The sequence below is a fragment of the Ceratotherium simum genome, chromosome 16 (genome assembly GCF_057802395.1).
Source record: "Ceratotherium simum simum isolate JZ-2026a chromosome 16, ASM5780239v1, whole genome shotgun sequence".
Taxonomy (NCBI): Eukaryota; Metazoa; Chordata; class Mammalia; order Perissodactyla; family Rhinocerotidae; genus Ceratotherium; species Ceratotherium simum.
Window position 1 is genome coordinate 53,883,944 of NC_141915.1, and position 21,671 is coordinate 53,905,614.

The window sequence follows — 21,671 nt, forward strand, 5'->3', positions numbered from 1 at the left end:
GCAACCCAAGGAGTTCCTCTGGTTCCCTTGATTTATTTTTTTTATAATATCTTTATCCTTTTTTATGCTTATCTGTGTTTTCTAGTTACTCTAAAACATATATTATTTTTTAAATAGAACATCAATAAATTTTTTTTCTATTAAAATAAATCCAAAGACACAAAACAAATTACTCCAAAATACTAAAAAGGAAAGGATTGGTAAGGACAGTTCAGAAAGATGCCCATGTGAAGAAAGCAGATATGGCAAATGTCAGTGTTAAACTCTACTGAATTCAATATTTTAAAAGAGCATTAAGCAGAACCAGAGACGTCGCATGTTTATAAAAGGCACACCCACAGTGATCATGCAGTGGTTATGAATTTATGCTCGAAATGACTTGGTACCAAAGACGTAAAGAAAGGAACTCACAGGTGGAAATAGGAATGAAACTGTTTGAAGTAACTGGAACAGAAAGTTGTCTTTTTTTTTTTTTTGGTGAGGAGATCAGCCCTGTGCTAACATCTGCCAATCCTCCTCCTTTTTTTTGCTGAGGAAGACTGGCCCTGGGCTAACATCCGTGCCCATCTTCCTCCACTTTATATGGGACATTGCCACAGCACGGCTTGACAAGCAGTGCATCTGTGCGCGCCCAGGATCTGAACCGGCCGACCCTGGGCCACCGCAGCGGAGCGCGTGCACTTAACCACTTGAGCCACCGGGCCAGCCCCCAGAAAGTTTTAACATAAAATGATCAATCCAGAACAAGTAACCCAAAAAATAAAGTCAAGAAAGATTTGCACTCCCTCCCCCACTCCCCTCAAAAAAGGACCGGCATCATGATTGCCGTTGCCCCTTTTCCAGCCAGGCAACTGAGCTGACAGAGCGCCTGTACCTGTACGCAGGGGCTGGACGGCTGGGGGCAAGAGCTCACCTGGGACGTTGTGTATGGTGATGGCCAAGATGAGCAGCACGATCCTCCTCCAGCTGCTGCCGCCGGGCTGTGCCACGTTCCCTCGAGAAGGCACCGGGCCAGCAGGGCCCTCTGGCAGGTCGGTGGCCGCCACCTTCTTCCTCTGATACGCCTCCCCATTCTCACTCTTGTCTGAGCAAAAAGAGAGGGAGGGCAAGAGACAGTACTCTGAAAACGTGCACGCTGGTACCCGGACAAGCAGCAGCAGGAGGAAGCTTTCAAGACCTGGAAATGGCCTACTTCCTAAGTTCCTAATGGACCGTGTATTCTTCTGTTTATCCCTTCATCCCTCAGTCCTTCATTCCCTCATTCATTCATTCAGCAAACATTCATTGAATGGACACTGAGTGCCCCATGTACAGGTACTATAAAGAGTAAAAGAGATGAAAATGGGATATCCTAGCAATGCCTATTTAAGAGAAATTGAGTAGTGATTGGGAGCACAGATTCTGGAACCAGGCTGCCTGGCTCACTTCCTGACTCATCCACTTATCAGCTGTGTGATGCTAAACAAGCCATTTTACCTCTTTGTGGCTTAGTTTCCTGATTCACAAAACCGGATAATAATAGCACCTACTCCGTGGGGGTTTGTGAGGATTAAATGAGAGACTGGACGAAAGGGCCATGTGTGGACTGTGGCTGTTGCTACGTGTTCCCTCTCTCCCATAGCCCTAGAGAATTATGTCAGATGTGACCTGCTCTCCCGGTCACGTTGACTCAAGGGGAACTGATGAGATGCCAGGCTCAGCCAATCAGATTCTCTCCCCAGGGAAGCGAGACTGGAATGTGGGAGGACTCGGGACTCTGAATCCGAAAGGTCATGTAGTGTAAGGGCAGTCACGATGGACCATGCAAGAATGGGACGAGGAAGGAGCTTGACAGACAGACAGAAGGATGCAGATGCACATGGACAGAGAGGGGAAGTCATGCAGCCACAGAGAGAGAGAGAGAGAGGAACGTCAGCCTGTGTGCCATAGGACATTCTGACCCTCATGGGCCAACTACAGTACCCCATCCATGGGGTTGGTTCATGAGCTAACTCTCCTTTTAAAAACTCCCTTTTGGGCATATATTTGAAGGGTGTCATGTCTTAGGGCCAGATTGTCCCAAATACCCACGGTCCCCAGGGTTATCTGTTTATCCCTAATGGAGGCAAATCGCCTGGATCTGAAACACAGAACAAGAGTGAGATAGAGGTTCTAGGCTGTGGCTCACAGCATGGGATGGATTTGTGGGAAAGGCTTCCAGGAAGAGGAGGGTCTTGAGCAAATCTTAAATAAAGTGGTGGCATGAATGGAAAGGAGGGTCTCTCTATCATAAGCACCTGCAAATTGTAACTTAGATGTCACAGACAGGTCACTAGCAGATTTTTAGGATCTCCACTGAGAGTAGGGCAACCACGCATCCGGGTTCTGGCTTTCTATCTGGCTTGCTATCCCAGGCAGTTATTAGTTCCCCTTGTCACTCTGAGACACGTCCTGATTTGGAAGATAAATTATGTGGCTCCTCACACTGGAGGAAACAGCAGAAGCCTGACTGATACTCTGCTCTGCTGGGGGACATCCTGCGCTGAAGTTAATGGTCATCAACCTGAAGGGTAAGAGGGATCTCTTGTGGTGTTTCTCTCTTTTTTTTTTTGTGAGGAGATCAGCCCTGTGCTAACATCTGCCAATCCTCCTCTTTTTTTTTTTGCTGAGGAAGACTGGCCCTGGGCTAACATCCATGCCCATCTTCCTCCACTTTATATGGGACGCCGCCACAGCACGGCTTGCCAAGCAGTGCGTCGGTGCGAGCCCGGGATCCGAACCGGTGAACCCCGGGCTGCCGCAGCAGAGCGCACGCACTTAACCTCTTGAGCCACGGGGCTGGCCCCTCTTGTGGTGTTTCTACTTCGTTCTCTATTTACACATTTTCCACAAGCAAAAGAACTCTCATCTCTAAGCTGAAAGCTGCAGAAAATTTTCCCAAAGTCAAATTAAGAAACAGGAGGCAACTTTGGGGATTCCTTTATCTCAGACCATGGCGTTTGGTCTGGCCTCTCCTCAGTCCTTGTTGTAAAGCAAGGTGAGGCTGTTTATCTCACCCCCTCAGGGGCTTCATTTAAAGACCAGAATCTCACTATGTAAACTTGATCAAATCTTTGATGCCCCTTTGGGATGAACCTGCCTAGGTGGAATACTGTTTTATATTTCAAAAAACATGCAAAGAAAAAAACCACTTCTTTTGAAAATCATTTTGTGTTTGTTTACTCACATCAAGCCAGTACAGCCTGAAGAGTAAGAAAGCGCCAAAGGGCAAGCAGACTCCCTCCTCCCCAGGTCCCAGTTGGTGCTTCCACAAACAGCTGAATCTCAGCTCTCGTAGGGAGAAGGGGCCTTTTATTAAGCCTCTGAAATGCAGGGAAGCCAGCCCTCCAATGGTCAGTAGCCACAAGTCACAAAACTGCCCTCTGAGAATGCAGCTGTCTCAAATGGACAATACTTGCATAAGACAAAGCCAAACAGTCACTGTGCGGAATCCACACTGTGTGTGTGAGAATGCGTGCGTGTGCGAGCATGTGATTGCCACTCGGAACCACCTTTGTTGCTTCTGATATCAGACAGCTTTCAAGTATGTTTGCACACGTGTATCTGTACACACATGGGGGATGCGTTTGTGCATTCTGAGTTGACGATATCTGATGACTCAGGCTGCAGAGGCTGATGGGGAAATTGAACTATACATCTGGGATTTCAAGCCCATAAACACTAAAGACTCGAGCAGAGCAGGCCCGAGTGCCGTCTAGGAACTAAGCCTCGTCATGGCGAAGGGCGCTGGGCTGTCTCCTGGACCAGTCAGTGAACACCACTGATTCCTTGGGCTGCCTCTGAGAGCACAGACCTGACCTAGATGCCCTCCAGTGGGAGTTGATAGGGGCAACAAAAACCCCAAAACTCTTCCCTTTGGGACTTCATAATTTAAGAGAGGACAGACAGGGAAGACACAAATAAATCCCTTTAAATCTAAGGGGCAGAAATGAATTCTCTAACAAGCGCTGAAGGCGGTGCTTATTTTTGTCAGCGTCACAAAGATCCGACTCTGAATCTCCTGCAAATAATGCACAGAGAGCAACAGAGATGGGGGCACCATTAGCACATTCCAGCACCATACGTGTGTTGAATAGGAACACTGAGAGGCATAAAGAGTTACTAATCGAGGTAAAGATGCACGCGTCGCCTTGGAGTCCTAATGTGTGAAAACTGATGTCGGTGCCGTCTCTAGTGGGAAACCGGAGGGTGTGAACGCATGACGTACTTGTGAAAGTTTAATAAGCCACCATTTGGTAACAGCCACTAATGAGTCTGCAGCAAGGAAAATTAGTCCAAATAAATCATTACAGAGAGTACGAATGCATCCTGAGCAATGAGTCTTCCTGCCACTCCTGGAAAGGCTGGTTAAACCATCGCACGCAACAGGTGAAACATCAGTGCCGTGGGCAAAGGGTGACTGGTTAATGGAGGCAATTGTCAGGCCTGAGGTGGGGTGTAGGGGTGTGCCAGAGTGACAAGAGCCGGTGAGATTTCTTGAAAGAGGAAAGGTTTGGGCACTTTTGAAGTAGGGGCTGGCAAAGAGGAAGGACATCTAGGGATGGAACAGCCGATGTCTGTCAAGTTCAGAAATGGAAAACGTCATCAGCAACATGGGCTAACAGGTGGTACTGAGAACTCATCCTCAATTAATCCTCAATCCTTACAAAAGCCCCATGAAGGAGAGACCATTCCCTTTAATGAATGAGGAACCTGAAGAGCAGAGAGGTGGATCACTGGTCCCAGGTCACACAGTCAGTCCAAGATGGATTCAGAAGTCAAGCCAGGTCCTTTGCCTCCAGAGGCCACCTCTTACCCAGGGCCCCGTGGCTGACTGGGGGTGGAGGGAGAGAGTGTTGATCTGCTCCTTTGCTCGCCAGAAAAGGTAGCAGGAGCAGTCCCTGAAGTAACATTTAGAAGCTTGAAATCTCAGATGTTTAGTTCAGAGATATTTAGGTTGCAGAGAGGGTCTGGTGAGCCGGCATTGACTGACACCAGAGGGGAAAGGGCTCAGTGCAAATCTCATATTTATAATCATTCCCACTCACAGACAAACCTGAAGATGTTTCATGAAAACATTGTTTCTTAACCCACTAGACCTACTATCTCTAAGTGTAAAGCAGCTGTAAGTAGAAAATATTTATTAACACCAACTACGGAACACAGGGTTACAATTCTTTTGGGAAAGTAGAAAGACTTCAAAGTTGCTCAACATCAAAAAAAATTTTTTTTAAACTGGAGCATCTATGAATCCACACAAAGAAGGCACCCCCTGCTGGGGCTCAGCCCGTCATCCCCCCACTTCATCTCTCCCGGAGAGGCACCGCGTTGCCTCATTTGAGAATGAGGACCACAGGGGAACAGACAGACGGAGCCAAGGCTCACTTTCCCTGCTGAATCACAGGGTGACCTTATGTGACACATTTGCTTCCTGGTTTCCTCTGCCCCCAAACACAGGATGTGATTCTTGTCCCAACACATTGCCTCAGAGAGCAAAAGCAGACCTGGTCCGGCAGACACAAGCTGGGGGGCCATGAGCCAACCCTGCTGCCTGGGAAAGCCCCCTCCCCCTGAGGGCTCCACTTCCTCCCCTGTGAAGTGTTAAAGGCCTTGATCAGTGGCTCTAAACCATTTTGGATCAGCAACTGCTTTTGAAAGTACAGTGGAAGCTACAATCTTCTCTCCAGCAAAACGACAGATGATTTTGAAATAATTTTTGAATCCTTATGGATGTAAGGACCTCAAACTGAGAACATCTTGCTAGATGAATGCCAAGTTAACCTTTGCTTTCACAACCCGTGGGACCGGTCCCACCAGGGAGGCAGGATGTTTGCTGTCCCCGTGATGATGTAATTGACCCAATCTAATAGGACCGATGACGGAACCTCAGGCTCCAATGAATACGGCAACGCTGATTAACAGATCACCAGCCTCGAGAGCTTCAAAAATATCCCCAAGATATCACTGGAGATGATTCGGTTGAATTAGCACAAATAGGCAAATCCTCATCTGCTCAGCGCAGAAAACTTCAAACCCCTGGAAAAATACCTTCTTCCTAAACCCGTTACAAAACAAAAAGGAAGAGTAGTTGGCGATACGTATCCTCTAGGTACTATACGTGCACAAACAAAATCCAAAGGCTGATCAAAAGCAGGGAAAGAGGAAGATCTTTACTTATATTTACTTATATTTTTCCTTCTTTCTTGTTTCCCAGAGAATCAGCATAATTTGGGGAAGAAGAAATTATCAACATGAGTGTGACAACGCTTGCTAAGAATTTGGTTCTGTTTCTTTAATCATTTATGGGATGAGAATGGCTTCCTTTATATAGTTAATGCAGAATTTGAACATGAACTAATTACTCAACACTGGTTAGCATCAACTCTGGCACCTAGAGAAACCAAGGCCCACGAAGGCCCTTGTTGACAGTCACATGGAAACTCAAGACAGAGTCAACGTGGTTGTCCCATTCTTGGCAGAAATCCCCCCAGCTCAGAGACATTCAAAATGAAACCTATCCACAACTCTCACACTGTTCCTTTTTGTAAAGCTGTAAACGTGACTATATTAAAAACCATTCCCCAAAGAGAAAACGTCCCCAATACCCTTAACACAATGACTGTCATTTGTCCCTACCTCTTGCCCAGTTCATGCACCTTTATGTTTTACATACTTGCAGTCAGTGCAAATGAAGAGAACACATGGTAGATTACACTGGATGCCATGGGATTGTGGCTCTGTCAACCACGGGATCATGGCCCCATCAACTCTGGGATTGCGGCTCTGTCAACTATTAGCCATAAGGCTTCAGGCAAATGCTGTCTTTGTGCCTCAGTGCCTTGGTTGTAAAATGGGTTTAACAATCATATCTACTTAGTAAGGTTGTTATGAGAACTAAAATATATGTAAAAGACCTTGGCACAGTGCCTGGCACAATTTACGTTAGCTATTACTATTGATTAGACATTTTAACGTAGAGTTTCATATTCCACTTGTTTCACTTAAAACACAGAAATATGTTCTAAATTTCTTAGCCTCTGTGACTCTGGTTTCTAATGGCTTGAGGGCATTTTGCTTATTTCTAAGCCTATTGTTTGTGAAACCATTTCTTTTTTATTCGAGTTTGAATGGTTGCTCTGTCTTTTCCAGATGCTAAATGATGCAGTGCCTCACTCTTGCCACATGGGGGCATACTCTTTCTGCTCCCTCCCACCAAGAATGGGCACGACCAAGGGAAAGTACCTCCTTGACTTCGGACACTAATTCATTGTTTATTGCTTCATGATTCATATATACCATTGGAATATGTAAGAGGGGCCGACCTATCCCAAGAAACAGAGCTCGGCACGGAGGAAAAAATCCTATTGCAGATGGAGGGAGGTGAATCTTGACGCAAAGATCCTTAAATCTTTCAGGTACTTGCTTGTAACTAACCGTCGGCCAACAAGTTTCCGAAAATTGAGCTAGAGTGGAGCTGTATCACACATGCATTTTGCAAATGCAAATGCAGGCATATGCATCTGAAAATAAACTGAGAAGATTCCCTTCATTTACCCCTTGCTCCCTTCCACCGTCCACTACCACCTCTTCCAACTGATTTTGGCTTCCATTTCCCAAAAAAGGAGAGGTGTCAGTTGAAATGGAGAGAAAAATAAAACAAATTAATTCTTTTGACTTTTGATCTTCCTAGGGCCAAGTCCCGGTGGTTTGAGAGAAAGAAGATTTTCAAGGGGGTGATTCAGACCCTTCAACATTTCAGCATTAAATGCTGTCTTTAGACCCCACTGGACACATGAGATGTGACTCAACTTCAGGAACTGGGAAGGTGGGAGTGCTGTGGATTGGCAATATAATTCCAATCAATCTATCATTTGGCAAGAGACAATGTAAGGCAAGAAGGAAAAATGATGCTTACGGTGCTTTTCCCAGGAGAAATTCCTTAGCTTCTCTGAGCCTTACAAGGCAACTCACCCAGGAACGTCCTCAGATCCTCTAGAACCCCTTTGAACTGCCAACATATATGCTGCAAATGTGAAGTCTTGGCATAAAACCAACAGCAGAGCATTCATTTAAATTTCATGAATTTAATAAGTTAAATGGGCTTAAGTGGTCAAAGCAGGGCTGGTCAGCCATTTGATCCATCTCACTATTGAGAGAGTGACCCAAATAAAATACTCCTGCCAATAACCTCATTTCTGATTATAAAGATATAAATGCATATTACTTGGAAACCCTAAAAGTACACAGAAGAAAATTTAAATCACAGATAATCACCTCACCTAAAAAAAATAATATATCACGTTTGGTGTATTTCCTTCCATGATTTTCCATGTGGTTTTACATACCTGAGATATCATATAACTGTAGACTGCTTTTTGTTCCCACTAAACATAACACAAGCATTTCCCCCATATGATTAAAAACCATACAAGCATTTCAAGGAATACAAGTATTATTTACCTTCTCATACCATTGGGCATTTAGGTTATTTTTAATTTTTTTCCTCATAAATATCACCGTAAAACTCTTAACTTACATAAACAATCAGAAATTTGGACAAAGTTCCCAGAAATTGAACTGTTGATCAAAGGGCCTTGATGTATCTGTCTAACTAATTTCCAGAGAGGCTGTGCCATTTACACTCCCATGAGCAGAGCCTGCAAGTTCTCACGCCATTTCCTAGTCAGCCTGGGTATTTCTCATTTTAAAAATAAATGTATTCATTTATGGGGGAAATGACATTTCCCTTAATGTGTATTTCTTAGACTCCAAGTGAAGTTGAACATTTTTCACAGTTTCAGGCATATTTCTTTCCTCTCTTGTGAAAGGTCTTCTGTCCAAATGAGGCCTCTTCAAGTAATGATAATATGATTAGCTAATTCCTTACAGAGACGGGTAATTTTCCTGTGATCCACTTGGGTTTGTCAGTGACTAATGAGAGCTCCCCGGGAGCAGCAGGTATTATTACACATCAGACAGATGTTTCCACCTGGCCCCGCTAGAGTTTCAGCCTCCATTTTTTAAATCCGTTTTTGAGAGTTCAAGACACCATAATTTAGCCTTTTTAAAAAAAAGGGTTATCTGCTTCATTTATCCACTATCTGATATGGTCCCAAAAGCTACTGTTCTCTCTTAATATTGGAATAAAACTCTTCGAAAGTTGAGGATATCTGAGAGCTTCTCTTGCTTTCTTAGTCTTCTTTCCCTCCACAACCCTGGATTCTTGTACGCAACACAGCAGTTTTGCAAACAGTACATAAAGCAAAAAGAAGCTAGTGTGGACAGGACCCTTGCTAGAGGTTCCAGACTTAGCAAATAAAAATACAGGATGCTCGGTTGCATTTGAATTTCAGATAAAACAAATATTTTAAGTATGTCCCAAACATTGGATGGAATATACTTATACTAAAAAGTATTCACTGCTTATTTGAAATCTGAATTTAACTGGGTATCCTGTATTTTATCTGACGGTCCTACTTCTGCCCAATTTAAGGTCTGAGTTCTAGGGTGGGAAGAAGTCAGGCAAACTGACTGCCGTCGACTCTGAAAGCAGCCACACGTTTGTCTCAGCGTAAAACCTTTCAAGGATGCACTGATGAGTCATGTATCACCCAGGGCAGGAAAAGATTCCGTTAGAGACCACGGAAGCTTCATGGGAAGATAACTGAAGTATTTATTATACTTAGTTATTAGCCTTTAGGCAGAGAAGGATCTGGAGTTTAAGGAACATGATGATAAACTTACTTACAATCTTTGTAACTATAATTGATATCCAGTTATCATTCTAATAATCACAAGCCACATGATTTTCAGAGGGCCAAAGGCTGCCTGTGTCAGGAGGCTGATTCGATTCCCTTGTCTTTTCAGTCAGTACATATTTTCCAGGCACCAAAAGCAATCCATGCCTTACCTTTGATGCTTATGAATAAGCAATGCTTAGTGACAACACAGAGACAAATAGATTTGCATAATTGGTAAAAATTAAATGTACATCAGAAGAAGAGATGGGTTCACCATTAGCTAAAGATTTCTCATCCATTAAGCAAACCACCCACTGAAACACTGCTTGTTCCAAACATCTAAGTGAGGAAATAATTTCTACTCTCAGTCAACGGAGCCAAAATTTCCAGTAAGATTAAAATGCCCACCTACCAGGTCAGCTCTTCTACTTTAAAGGGACAAACAACCATTTTATCAATGTGAACTCACTCCTGATGAATTAATTATGGTCGAAAAATAAATCCCAAGGGGACAGCAGAGCTGTCTCTACAGTTCTTCTTAGCCCACCCTGTACAGACACCCTGCTGGGAAAGAGACCTCCGTAGCTTTTGAAGGGTCCACCAGCAGAAAACATTTGCTTCAAAACAGTCCCAGCACACGCAGAGAAAGGGCATTTTGGAGAACACTATGCTTATAAGAGCTTTGCAAAGGACTCTCAGCCTCTCCCACAAAGATGGTAGCTCCTCGCTTCACTTACATGGTTGTAAATTACCAGGTCAAGGAGGAGACATCTAAGAGAAGAACACCTATTTCAGGGCTCATGTCCAATTGCTAATATTAACAATTGTGACTTGGCTCACTTTTTGCCTTTGACATAATGCTGCTCTGCCATCTTCTCTAATGCTGAGAATAAAGACCCTAGACCACTATATCTCCAAGTGTGGAGTGAACACCATCCACTGCAGGGTCATGGTGGGAGCATCTAAAATGCCGATTCCTGGACTCCACTCTGGCAGCTACTAAACTAGAACCCCTGGAGAGGGGCCCAGGAGTCTGCACTGTACAAGCCATACGGCCCTCCACTCTCACCCTGAATACAAACTAAATTTTAAAAATTAATGTTTTAGACCACCCAACTACAAGTTAGTCAAGGTCCTTCCTCTGTAGTTCAATTTACTTCAGTCCAAATATTATTGCCTAACGAGGTGTTTCAAAGCAGTAGACAGGGAGGTACCTGACCCTTAGTTACATCTGGGTATCTAAGGATAAATATGACTCTCTTCCAAACACACAGTGAGAAAGGCAAAGGAATTTAAGACTAGAAGGTGAAAAGTAACTGAATTGTCTTGATAGGAACCATCACTTCCTTACATCAAATAAAAATCCTCTTTTTTTTCTTAGAGGCTATGGGCCATCACAAGGAAATACAACCACCAGCGAAGAATTGAGAGAAAACAAATTCCCCCAAACTAAGGCATTCTCTCATCTTTCCTAAGTTTATGTAGCGTCTATGTAGGGTCTGTGTATGGTCTAACTCTATATAATCTCTCCCCTTATTTATATCTAGCACTTCCAATCTTATCCTGAGAGTCGGTCACCAGGAATCAAAACATGACAGGATTAATGAAAACTCTTAGCTGCTACAATCAAGAGAGTATACATATTGCCAATATTAACAAAGAGCATTATATTCTGCAAACTACAATAGGAAAACAAAATCATTCTTTTGTCAAAGACAAACTGAAACTGAAACAAACATAACTGAAAGGAAAATGTAGTACTAAAAAGGCTTAAGTGAGACTGAAATTCCATAAACATTTCTTGGTTTACGGATTTCCTTGCTTTTCGGGAAGCAAACAATTAACACTGGAATACAGGATAATCGCTGGAGATAACAACAAAGGAAGAACGATAAGCACAAGCCTGAAATTTGTTTTGCTTTTTGTCTTTATTACAAGAAGACTAAGAGACTTCACCTGGATGCAAAGGAGAATTTACGTCCACGTCCAGCTTCAGTAGGGAGAGTTTACCAGGCACCATCCTCAGTGGTGGGCAACAGAAGCCAACTCATTCATTGGAAAGGTACCGAGGGGCTCATGGAACCAACCCAGGATGGCCACAGAACCCATCCTGGAACCCAGACAGGGCCAAGGGAGACCACAACTTCCTGGTCCATTGACAAAATGCCACAGTAACACCCTCAAGGTGGCACCTGCTATCCCCAATGCCAGACACCACATGCCCTAGCTTAGTTGTTGGCCCCAAGTGCTGGCCATTCCTGCTGGAAAAGCTGCCCCCTTGGCTATCAGGCACATCCAACTGGCCAAGCCAAAGTCACCACCACCTGAAGAGAGGCTAGAAGTCCAACTTCTATCCTGAAAGGCAGGCTCTGTCTTCCACCAAGACTCGCAAAGTGGGGGGAAGGGAGAGTCCCAAACATAGTCAAGGGATTCAGGAGCTAAGCGGCTAGAGGGGGAGAAGGAGGGAGGGAGGGAAGGAAGGAGTAGGGAAAAGCTACCATAGGGAAGCCTGATTCATGTCCTTAGACATCTATGTCTTCAATATACTTGTCTACATTAAATTTGCACCAGATTTTCCTCTCTCTTTAGAAAGACACAATTCAATGAATGGAATCATGGCATAGAATTCTCAGGCCAACTCTATATCCAGTTTTTGGTACGTAACTCTAGGAAAGTCCCAACCTCTAAAGGTTTGAGCTTCTTCCAACTGTAAATGAGCTGAATTTGCCTTCAGGGCCCCTTCCAGGGCTAATGTTCCATGCCTTCAGACACAGCCTCCGACACAGCTGGCCTAAAGGATCGCTCATCCCCAGCGAGTAGGGGGGAGTGGCTATTTCCAGTGCCAGTGTTTACAGAACTGTGTCCTGGCCCAAGAAATTCCCCAAGATGAGCCTCAGGGACAGCACATTCCAACTGTTCATAAAATAAGGAATGTCCACTAAATGAGAAACAAATTCATTTGCCCAGAGGAATCGACATCTCTTTGTGTCCTAAAATAAAAAGCATTATTGTCCCTTAAAATTTATTAAAATATTTTCTGACCTACAAAAATTCTCAGACATTATAGGAAACATAGAAAATATTAATAAGCACAAAGAGGTGACCACCTTTAAAAAATCCTGACAATCTTTTTTATACTTATACTATATGTGTATAGATGAACACACATACATATATACACACATTTTTTAATTGGATCGTACTGTTTGAAACATGGCTTTACATAGCAATAAAGCCTGAACATATTCTACGTTATTATATATTCCCCTGTATCAATGGTTCTCAACCGAATTTCCTTTAACTACTAGAGGCGAAGATGGGCACAATGCAGAATTTCCAGTAGCCAAATAAAGAACCAAGAATACACACTCAAGATTTTTCCTATTAGAAGATGTACTTATTGTCCAAAATATTTCAAAGTCAGGCACAATCTGTTACCTTCCAGGCCTCTAGTGAGCTTTGGTGTTTAGAATAATAAAAGCCCGCTAGACAGGAATTATAAATTGCCACTTAAAAATTGGCCAAATGTTGTTTGAACTTGAAAGGGCCAATATTTTTTGTTCTGAGACTTCTGTGATGTAAATGTTATCCTTTGAGTCGTTTCTGAGCCCTTCGTCCTTCAGGCTCAATTTAAATGGTATATTTCAATCCTATGTCTGTAAAAGAAGATTTGAAATAACTCTATGGGTCTTTCAAATCCTATTTTACAGATAAAGAATGGGTTAGCTCTGTGACCTACCCCAATATTCTTCCTTCCAATTAGCCACCCAGCCATTATTCCTAACTCTGGCTTCTTCCTGTAACTGACCAGTCTTTCCTCCTGTTGGGTGGAGTGTAGGATGCTTCTTCCTCACTCCTCTTGTTTCCATGAGGGATTTTCTCCTAAATACTCTTGGCCTTTTGTCCCACTTTTCACACCTCTGCAAGGGGACAGAGTGAGTTTCTTGAGAGATGAATCTAGGGGGAGAACCCAGACATGCATGGTTCAGCCTCCTTCCCCTTCCCTTGAGTGCCAGGGTGCCCAGAGTAGTACGACTTCTGGTCTAATGCTCCATGTTGCAAGTTTTACAGGGTCCAGAGCCCAGAGGGCCCCACAGATGTGTCTGTAAGTTGGCAGGTAAGTCAGCCTAATTCTGCATTTCACCATTATGAATCCCACTGTTGATGTATATCAGCCATTGCCTCTAACCTAACCTTCACCAGAAACGAAGACGAATTTTTTATTTCCATCTGCCTCCTTTGCTTCTTTTTTTTTTTGTGAGGAAGATCAGCCCTGAGCTAACATCCATGCCAATCCTCCTCTTTTTGCTGAGGAAGACCGGCCCTGAGCTAACATCTATTGCCAGTCCTCCTCCTTTTTCTCCCCAAAGCCCCAGTAGATAGTTGTATGTCATAGTTGTACATCCTTCTAGTTGCCGTATGTGGGACGCCGCCTCAGCATGGCCGGACGAGCGGTGCGTTGGTGCACGCCCGGGATCCGAACCTGGGCTGCCAGTAGCTGAGCGTGCGCACTTAACCGCTAAGCCACGGGGCCGGCCCGCCTCCTTTGCTTCTTACAGTTGATTCATGAACTCAGACAGAGGAGACTAACGTGTTCAGCCTTAGACCTCTCCAAACTCAACACCCCAACTCTACACCTGATCTGGTCTCCAGAGCACAGTGGTCAGTTCAGGGGTGGGACTTACAATTTAAACCAGCCAATCAGAATCCTCGGTCTGTGTGCATTGCCCTGTGGACACCGCCCTTGTGGACTGATGCCCAGCCACACCAAGCAAAGACAAGGGAAACGCATCAGGTGGAGAGGTCACCTCAATGGTGCCAAGTTCCCCATTCCAGATCCTGAGGCCTGTTCCTGAAGCTCTCCCTGATTCCATGAGCTTTCAATACCCCTCCCACTAGTGAACTGATAAAATCTCTTTGGCTTCAGCTGGTTGAGCTGATTCCTGTCATCAGCAACCAAAAAGGTTCTGATTAAAATAAGAAAACCTAGGCTCAGATATTGAGTGATCTTACTAATAACGATGAAGCTATAAAGTAGCAGACAGGGATAGAAACCCAGATCTTCTGACAGCCAGTTTTGAGCTGTTTCAACAACCACACCACCTCAGTCTCCGTCCCTTCCAGCCTAGCCACCACCTCCACTAAGAGGCCTCCCTCGACCTACTCTCCGAAGCATTTGGGGCATGAACATTTCCTTCCACCACGCAGAAGCCTCAGGATGCATCTCCACCCGCCCGCTGCAGCTCTGATGCCCACTGTGCTCACTCTGCGTGGCGCCCCTCACCTCCAAGTGGGGACAGGAAGAGGTTTTAGGGAGAATCCCCCTGCTCTAGTTGCCCCGTAGTCAGGGAAGTCTCCTTTTCAGGACCGGATTGGTGCCTCTGGAAACTGGCCTCGTGTCGGAATCATCTGAGGAATTAAAAAATCCAGATCCTCAGCTCCAGCCACAGACCTATTGGATTAGCACCTCTGGGGGAGGAGCCTGCCAATCTGCATTTACAAAGGGCTCGGGGGTGGGGCTGAGGCAGCTGGTCCACCAGCTGGCATATGAAAACCACTGGACTTCGCAACGTCAGTGTCTCTCCCAGCAACGGCTCTGAGACGGCCCCATTTCATCAGCCCTGATGCCAGGCACCCTTTGTTGGAGCACTCGTGACCTCTATACACCACGGCAGTCTCAACTCTTCAGCCATCTTGTAGTTTCCAAGCCTTGCGTAGCCTTGCTCTCTGCAAGAACCCTGTAATTACAAAGTAATTAGCCAATTTCGGGTGACTATTAGCTCTGCAGGCTTCACCCCAGGCTGCAGAACAAAACAGACATCTGAGGGCAAACAGGACTTCAACTTGGCCTTCAGGTCCACATTCAGGTCCATCTTCTCACCCGAGGCTTGCTGCCCATGCAAATCCCCAGTTCCCTACAATGGTCCCCTGGCCGTGAGTTCTTGCAGACTAACCACTCTGCCCAAGAAAGTAGCCAATCTTCTCGACCTGGCCAGTCCTGGTCTTGGTCACCCACATTTCACTCAAATGTATATCCAGAGAAGAGTAGGTTCAGGGACAGAGGAGCCCAGAGGATGAGGGAGGCAGTGTGTGCAAGTGGGCACAGGCCCTCTCCTCTGCTTTCCTCTTCTTTCCCACAGGCAAGCCCTTCCTCACCAAGACTAAAGGCTCCCAGATACTGATCTGATTCAAGAAAATCACATAAAGACTAACAAGGGATCATTTGGGGATGAGATAGCTGGGTGAGTTGCATCTCAACAGATGATCCTACTAACCAAGAAGAAATTCCAGGAGATAAAATGTGGAAGCAAATGGCAAATCACTCCACAAGGATGAGCAGAGAAAGTCCTTTTTCTGGGGAAGAGGATGTAGGATATTCTGTCACAGAGAACCTATAATGGGCAGAACCATCTGTATTCTTTTGATTGAAAAGAAGCCTTCTGTTAGCATAACCCACAAAGCCAGAAAGGTGAAGCCTTGATGGACATTCATGGGTTAGGTGGGCTCATTTCCAATCAGCATGGGCTTATAAGTAAGGAGCAATTAGCATATCATTGAGATGCAAATAATTTACACATTAGTAAGTGCAGCTAAATGTTTGTCTCTAAAAGTTTTTCTTAATTAGCTAAATATTTCCCCAACAATATTTTCATGCTATTAATCTGTTCAAGAAACATTTCAGACAGCGTGCAAAGGTAAATTTCAGCATAGCCATCCACGCTGTTAAGAAAAAGACAACTTCTACAAGGATGAGGTCCCAACTAATACAGAAAAACCACTCTCCTAACTGGGTGTTCTCCATGAAAAAGAACCCAAGTCACATCACTTCACATGATGGCAAACTTCTGCCAAGGTTTGACCTGAGGGTGGGGAGTGGACCATGGAAAGACAAATCTGTAGGCACAACTAGAGAGGCAGAATGGGGGAAATTCCTGGCAGGTCTTGCACTAGGTTGCTAGTTTGCCACCACCTCCCCATTCACCAGGTCAGCAAATGTGATTCGGACACAGGAGCCACCTGTGTCCCTCGCCAGGATTAATGGGGAAGAAAGCTACAACGGCTGTGAGTCCCAGAAGTTTCCCGTTACTCGCCATGTCAGCATATGCATTCTGTGTGTGAGAGAGAGAGAGAATATGCACATGTGCCTACATCAGATCATGATCAATTTATTTGATTAGAGGTGCTCTGGCAGTTTCTCTTGATCCTCTTCTGGGGACTGTCAATCAAAGCAAAGGACAGGCAGTGGGTGTGGGCAGGCAGGGGCACAGGTGGGCACAGCATAAATTGCTGGCGTGCTGGCTGAAGGCGTCCAGTCCTCTGGCAGGCACAAACCAGGGGGACAAGGGAAAAGTCCTGGGCAGGCAGGCTCTCTAGCACTTTCCTCTTTTCTTACCTCTTCAGGCTTCTCTCTTTGCCTTTTTCTCCAAGGTGATGACAGAGAGGACTCACCGTGTTACTGCATAGAAAGCAGCAAGGAAGACTGGTTCTGAAGAAGGAGACCCTGTGGACACTCACTCTATAGCAGCAGAATCCCACCCACCCTAGTTGCTCTCCCAGCCCCACCATTTCCTGGTGTTGTAGCTTTGGAGATATCACTGGATGCCCCCTGTGCCTCAGTTTCCACATTTGCCAAACGGGGATGATAGTATTACTCCCAAATGGGGATGATATTATTACTATAGGACTGCTGTGGAGAGTAGATGAGAGCGGCATGGACCGCCCTGGCTGGCACACAGTGAGGGCAATATAAACCACGTCGTGGCACTTCCCACAATGAACTCGTATTGCATTTATAAAAGTATAAAAGAAAGGCTAATGGTGTGCAAATACACTAATCCGTTCTTGACTTAAATCCAAAAGAGCAAGAGGTCCGTGGTGGAGAAGGAAAATTCTATCATGATAGGATTTGGTGCAGAATTTTCAACTAACATCAACTCCCAATTCCCTGTGTCACCAGAGTAGAACCATGCCTTGGCAATAATGTGAACGCTTTTCAAAATTCCACAATCATGTTGACATTTTCAACTTTCGGAAAGGATCACCTGCTGCTAAAGATAATAGAGACTTTCCATCAATAAAAGGAGAGGGCTGGTGCCCTTTAAGAGCGTCTATTTGGCTTTGGAATACAAAGTAACTTCCTATTTTATTTTCTTTCCTTTTTTCAATAGTAGATTCCTCATGTAACTGTAGTTTACTTAGGCTAATATTAACACCAGTTTGCATTTCCTAAAAAATTGTTACAACCAGGGAGATGGGAATAAAGTAGGTCACAGGCATCCCTGAAGCATGCTTGTTGGTTGCTCATTATCCAGAGAAAATTGATGATAGACAGATAGATGGATAGATAGATAGACAGACAGACAGACAGACAGACAGATAGATAGATAGAGGGTATATGTACACACATACATATACATAAATACATACATGATCCATATACTCCATATATATTATATATGTGATGCTATTTCATTAAGCCATTATATTTCCACTTTCAGGTTTAATATTTTTAAAAATTGTATATATATATGATTTTTAGAAATTCACCTTGGAAACTGAAACTTAATGGCTTGATGAAATAGCATCAGACAGCTAACTGCCAGGAAGAAAAAGCACCACTCTATACTCCCTGGATTTGACCAGAAAGACAGGTAAGAAGGGAAACAGCCAGGAGCAAAACTGGTTTCTGGAAACTCATCGACTGATCAGGATGCAGCTCCCAGCAGGGGAAACACATCTCCTTCGCTACCATTTTTGGCTAAGACTTGGGGGCCACCACATCTTCAAAGGGTGGAAATCCAGTGGGCACTCTGCCGAGACGCCTGACTGACTTGCAGAGGGCTCCGTGTGGACCCCAGGAGGGGAGGCTGAATTCTTGAGCCCTTGGCTTCCTGAGGCAGAAGTTCTGGGTCAGAAGGGAGACAGACAGGCAAAGGTGTCTGTGCTGACCTGAGGTTGCTTGGAGATAACACAGCAAAGAAAAGGACTGATTCTGAGACAGCAGGAGTAAAAGAAACGAGAAATCTAATGGAGCGGGACTTATCAGTGAAATCAGTGGGGATGAAGGAGGCCGTCCGCATGTTAAAGGGCGGACCCTGCCTGGGGAACTGAGAAGATTTAATGGGGCAGAGCAGAATCGTTTGTCAGGCTGGGGACACACCTTCTCATACTGTTCCTCTTGAGACAGCGACCACAGGGACACATGAAGGATGGCCTGGTTCCTCCTGGGAGAACAAATGCTCTCCAGCAGAGGTTCAGAGGAGGAGAGAGATGCGGCTGCTGAGAGCTCTGTCGTCTTTCAGCTTCAGCTAAAGGCAGAAATGCCTGCTGAAAATGAAGGCTTCAGAAGGACAGACTCTCCATATAACGTTCAGATTACTACTGACCGTAACTGTGAAAAAGGGCCCCAGGGCTGAGATGGAGCACCAGTTATCTTCAACCACACCGTAGCTCTTATCGCACAGAGAGAGGTGGGGGGCTGAGGCCACGTGGGTGTGTTGGGAGCAGTCTGTGAGCAGCTGGATGGTAGAGAACCCGAACTGAGCCCAGGCCAAGTTTAGAGTCTTTCACAGCGGTTCTCAAACTTGAGCATGCAAAAATAAACAAACAAGTAACTAACAACAAAAATCCCCACTTGGGGAGCTTGAATAAAGTGCAGATTCTTGCGCTCACAAAAGATACAGAGAAGATTAGCATGGCCTCTGTGCAAGGATGACACCCAAACTGGTGAAGTATTCCACAGGCCTGAAATAAGGAGTTACTATTCAATGGGCATAAAATTTCAGTTAAGCAAGATGAATAAGCTCCAGAGATCTGCTGTACACATTGTACCAAAAGTCAACAATATTGTAGCATACACTTAAAAATCTGTTAAGAGGATAGATCTCATGTTAAGTATTCTTACCATAATAAAATAAAATTTAAAAAGAAATGTCACCTAAACAACTTCTATAAAAATCATATATAATTTTTTTTTAAAGTGCTGATTCTTAGAACTCATGACAGACCTGGATAGGGCTCAGGGGTCCTATAATAAATGATAGTCGTACTATCATTTATTCACCTTGCACCAAATGGAATACATCACCTTATGCCCAGGATGTGTTCCTCCTGTTGTAATCGCTCTTAGGGTGACAGACCCCATAACTTCCTCCATTTATCAAACCAGGAACATGGGAACAAGTGTCAGTGCAGCAAGCCCACGGAACCCCCTCTGAGAAACCCTGTTCCAGGAGGACCCACGGGAAACCCCTGGAAAGACACTGGGTGAAGGAGTGCTAAGGGGAGGTGGCACGGAGGTGTGCTCTGCCCATAGCATAACCTCTGATGCCTTAGCTCATACAGTTCCTGAATCCAGTCCAAAGCACGTGAGCAGGAACAGAACGTCTGACCCAGACAGAGCTGTCTGGCAGATTTTCTTGAAGTTATTAGAGTGTAGCATTTACCCATCATAAACCACCTGAAGTGGCAAGTTCTCACCTCCCCCCCAAAATCTGTCCTACATCATGCCACTGTAGCCCTGAGCCTGTGGAGAAGTCAGGTCTGGGCTCAGCGGAGCTCATAGGATCGCCTGTGCCAGCGGCAGGTTGAGAGGGGTGGGGGTGGCTACAGATAGCAGTATGCCTGCTGCCATGGCAACCTGACCAACTGAGGATGGGAAGAAGGTGCTCTGCTTAATTGAAATCCAGGCAACGTTTTAACACAAACCCCAAGGAAGTTAAATCCTCAGTTAGATTTTCTCCTGTCCTCTTTCCCCCTCCTTTCTTTTCATGTCACCATGTGGCTTTAAACCATTCCCTTCTCCCCCCAAAAAATCACCTCCAAAGAAGAGGCTTTTGATAAACCACTGAGCCGAATCTCTCTCCCCTACACCACACTCAAGCACAAAGCAACCTAAGATCTTGGTTCTCACTGTTCGTAGCCTTTCCATCTCAAAGGAAATTCTGTCTGCCCAAAAGATTCTTAGGAATGCACTGGCTTCACCATCACCACCTCAGTGTGGGCACCATGGACAAATATTCTCACACTGTACTGTGACTGAGAATCACCTGGAGAATTTTAAAAGGCAGATTCCCTGGCCCCATCCCAAGAAAGTTGATTTTGGCAAATCAGGGGCAGAGCATAAGCATCTGTATTTGTTTTCTTAAAACCCAGGGAATCCTGATGTAAACAGATCAATGTCCACCCAGTGAGAAATGTGGACCAACAGATTTGGGTTTTTCCCATAGATTCGTCCTTTATAGGGCAGGCTGAGCTCAGCTAAAGCTGGACATCTAATGGCCTATTGCTCACCGAATAAACCATGGATTGTGAGAGGGTTAACAGGAGACCACTACTACAATGGTGAGTGCCCAACATGTGGTTCTGGACATGATGGATGCTCATAACAACTTCTAGGATCCTCTTTATCAAGGCATGTCTTCTCCAAGTTCTGCAAGGTGGACCAGGAAAGCAAACATGCTCATAACCCAAAAATATTCAGGAATGAACTCACCACTTATAAAATTAGTCCCCTGCCAAAAATTCCCTCCCTGCCTAACAGCCAAACAGAAGTCTTAACCCGCCCGCCTCTTACATCAGTCTTGGTGATCATGAACATTTGTTTGTATTTTAATTTTATTGTCAAATTTATGGAAACATCACAAGTCTTGAATTCTTGAAGCTCCAGGAAATGATACTGAAGAATGGCTTGTGGCCTGGCAGAACCTGGGACACACAGGACCTGGCAAACAACTGAAGACAGTGTGCAAGCACACTGTTTCGCAAATTTAAATTTCTACTAGAGATATGTCTGTTTCCAGCAAGATTAAAGATCAAGATAAAACAAAAATCTCCCTCCACATCACCTAGTAATGATGGATGAAATAAACAAACAGAAAAGGTTTTAAATACACATCTGAGCTTGCAATGAAG

At 44.7% G+C, this 21,671-nt stretch overlaps 1 protein-coding gene and 1 pseudogene across 6 annotated transcripts in view; one reads left to right on the plus strand and one right to left on the minus strand.

Annotated features, from left to right (window-relative positions):
• The window catches only part of SLC39A11 (solute carrier family 39 member 11), a 369,359-nt gene that overhangs the window by 142,496 nt on the left and 205,192 nt on the right, over positions 1 to 21,671 (minus strand). For 4 of the 6 annotated variants that reach the window (XM_087441496.1, XM_087441495.1, XM_087441494.1 and 1 more), the window contains one exon: positions 914 to 1,084. The exons of the other annotated variants lie outside the window; for them this stretch is intronic. In XM_087441496.1, coding sequence (XP_087297622.1) covers positions 914 to 1,084 — 171 coding nt within the window. The remainder of the gene's footprint in view (positions 1 to 913; positions 1,085 to 21,671) is intronic. 6 annotated transcript variants of the gene reach the window in all.
• LOC147915064 (U6 spliceosomal RNA) lies at positions 19,411 to 19,504 on the plus strand (annotated as a pseudogene).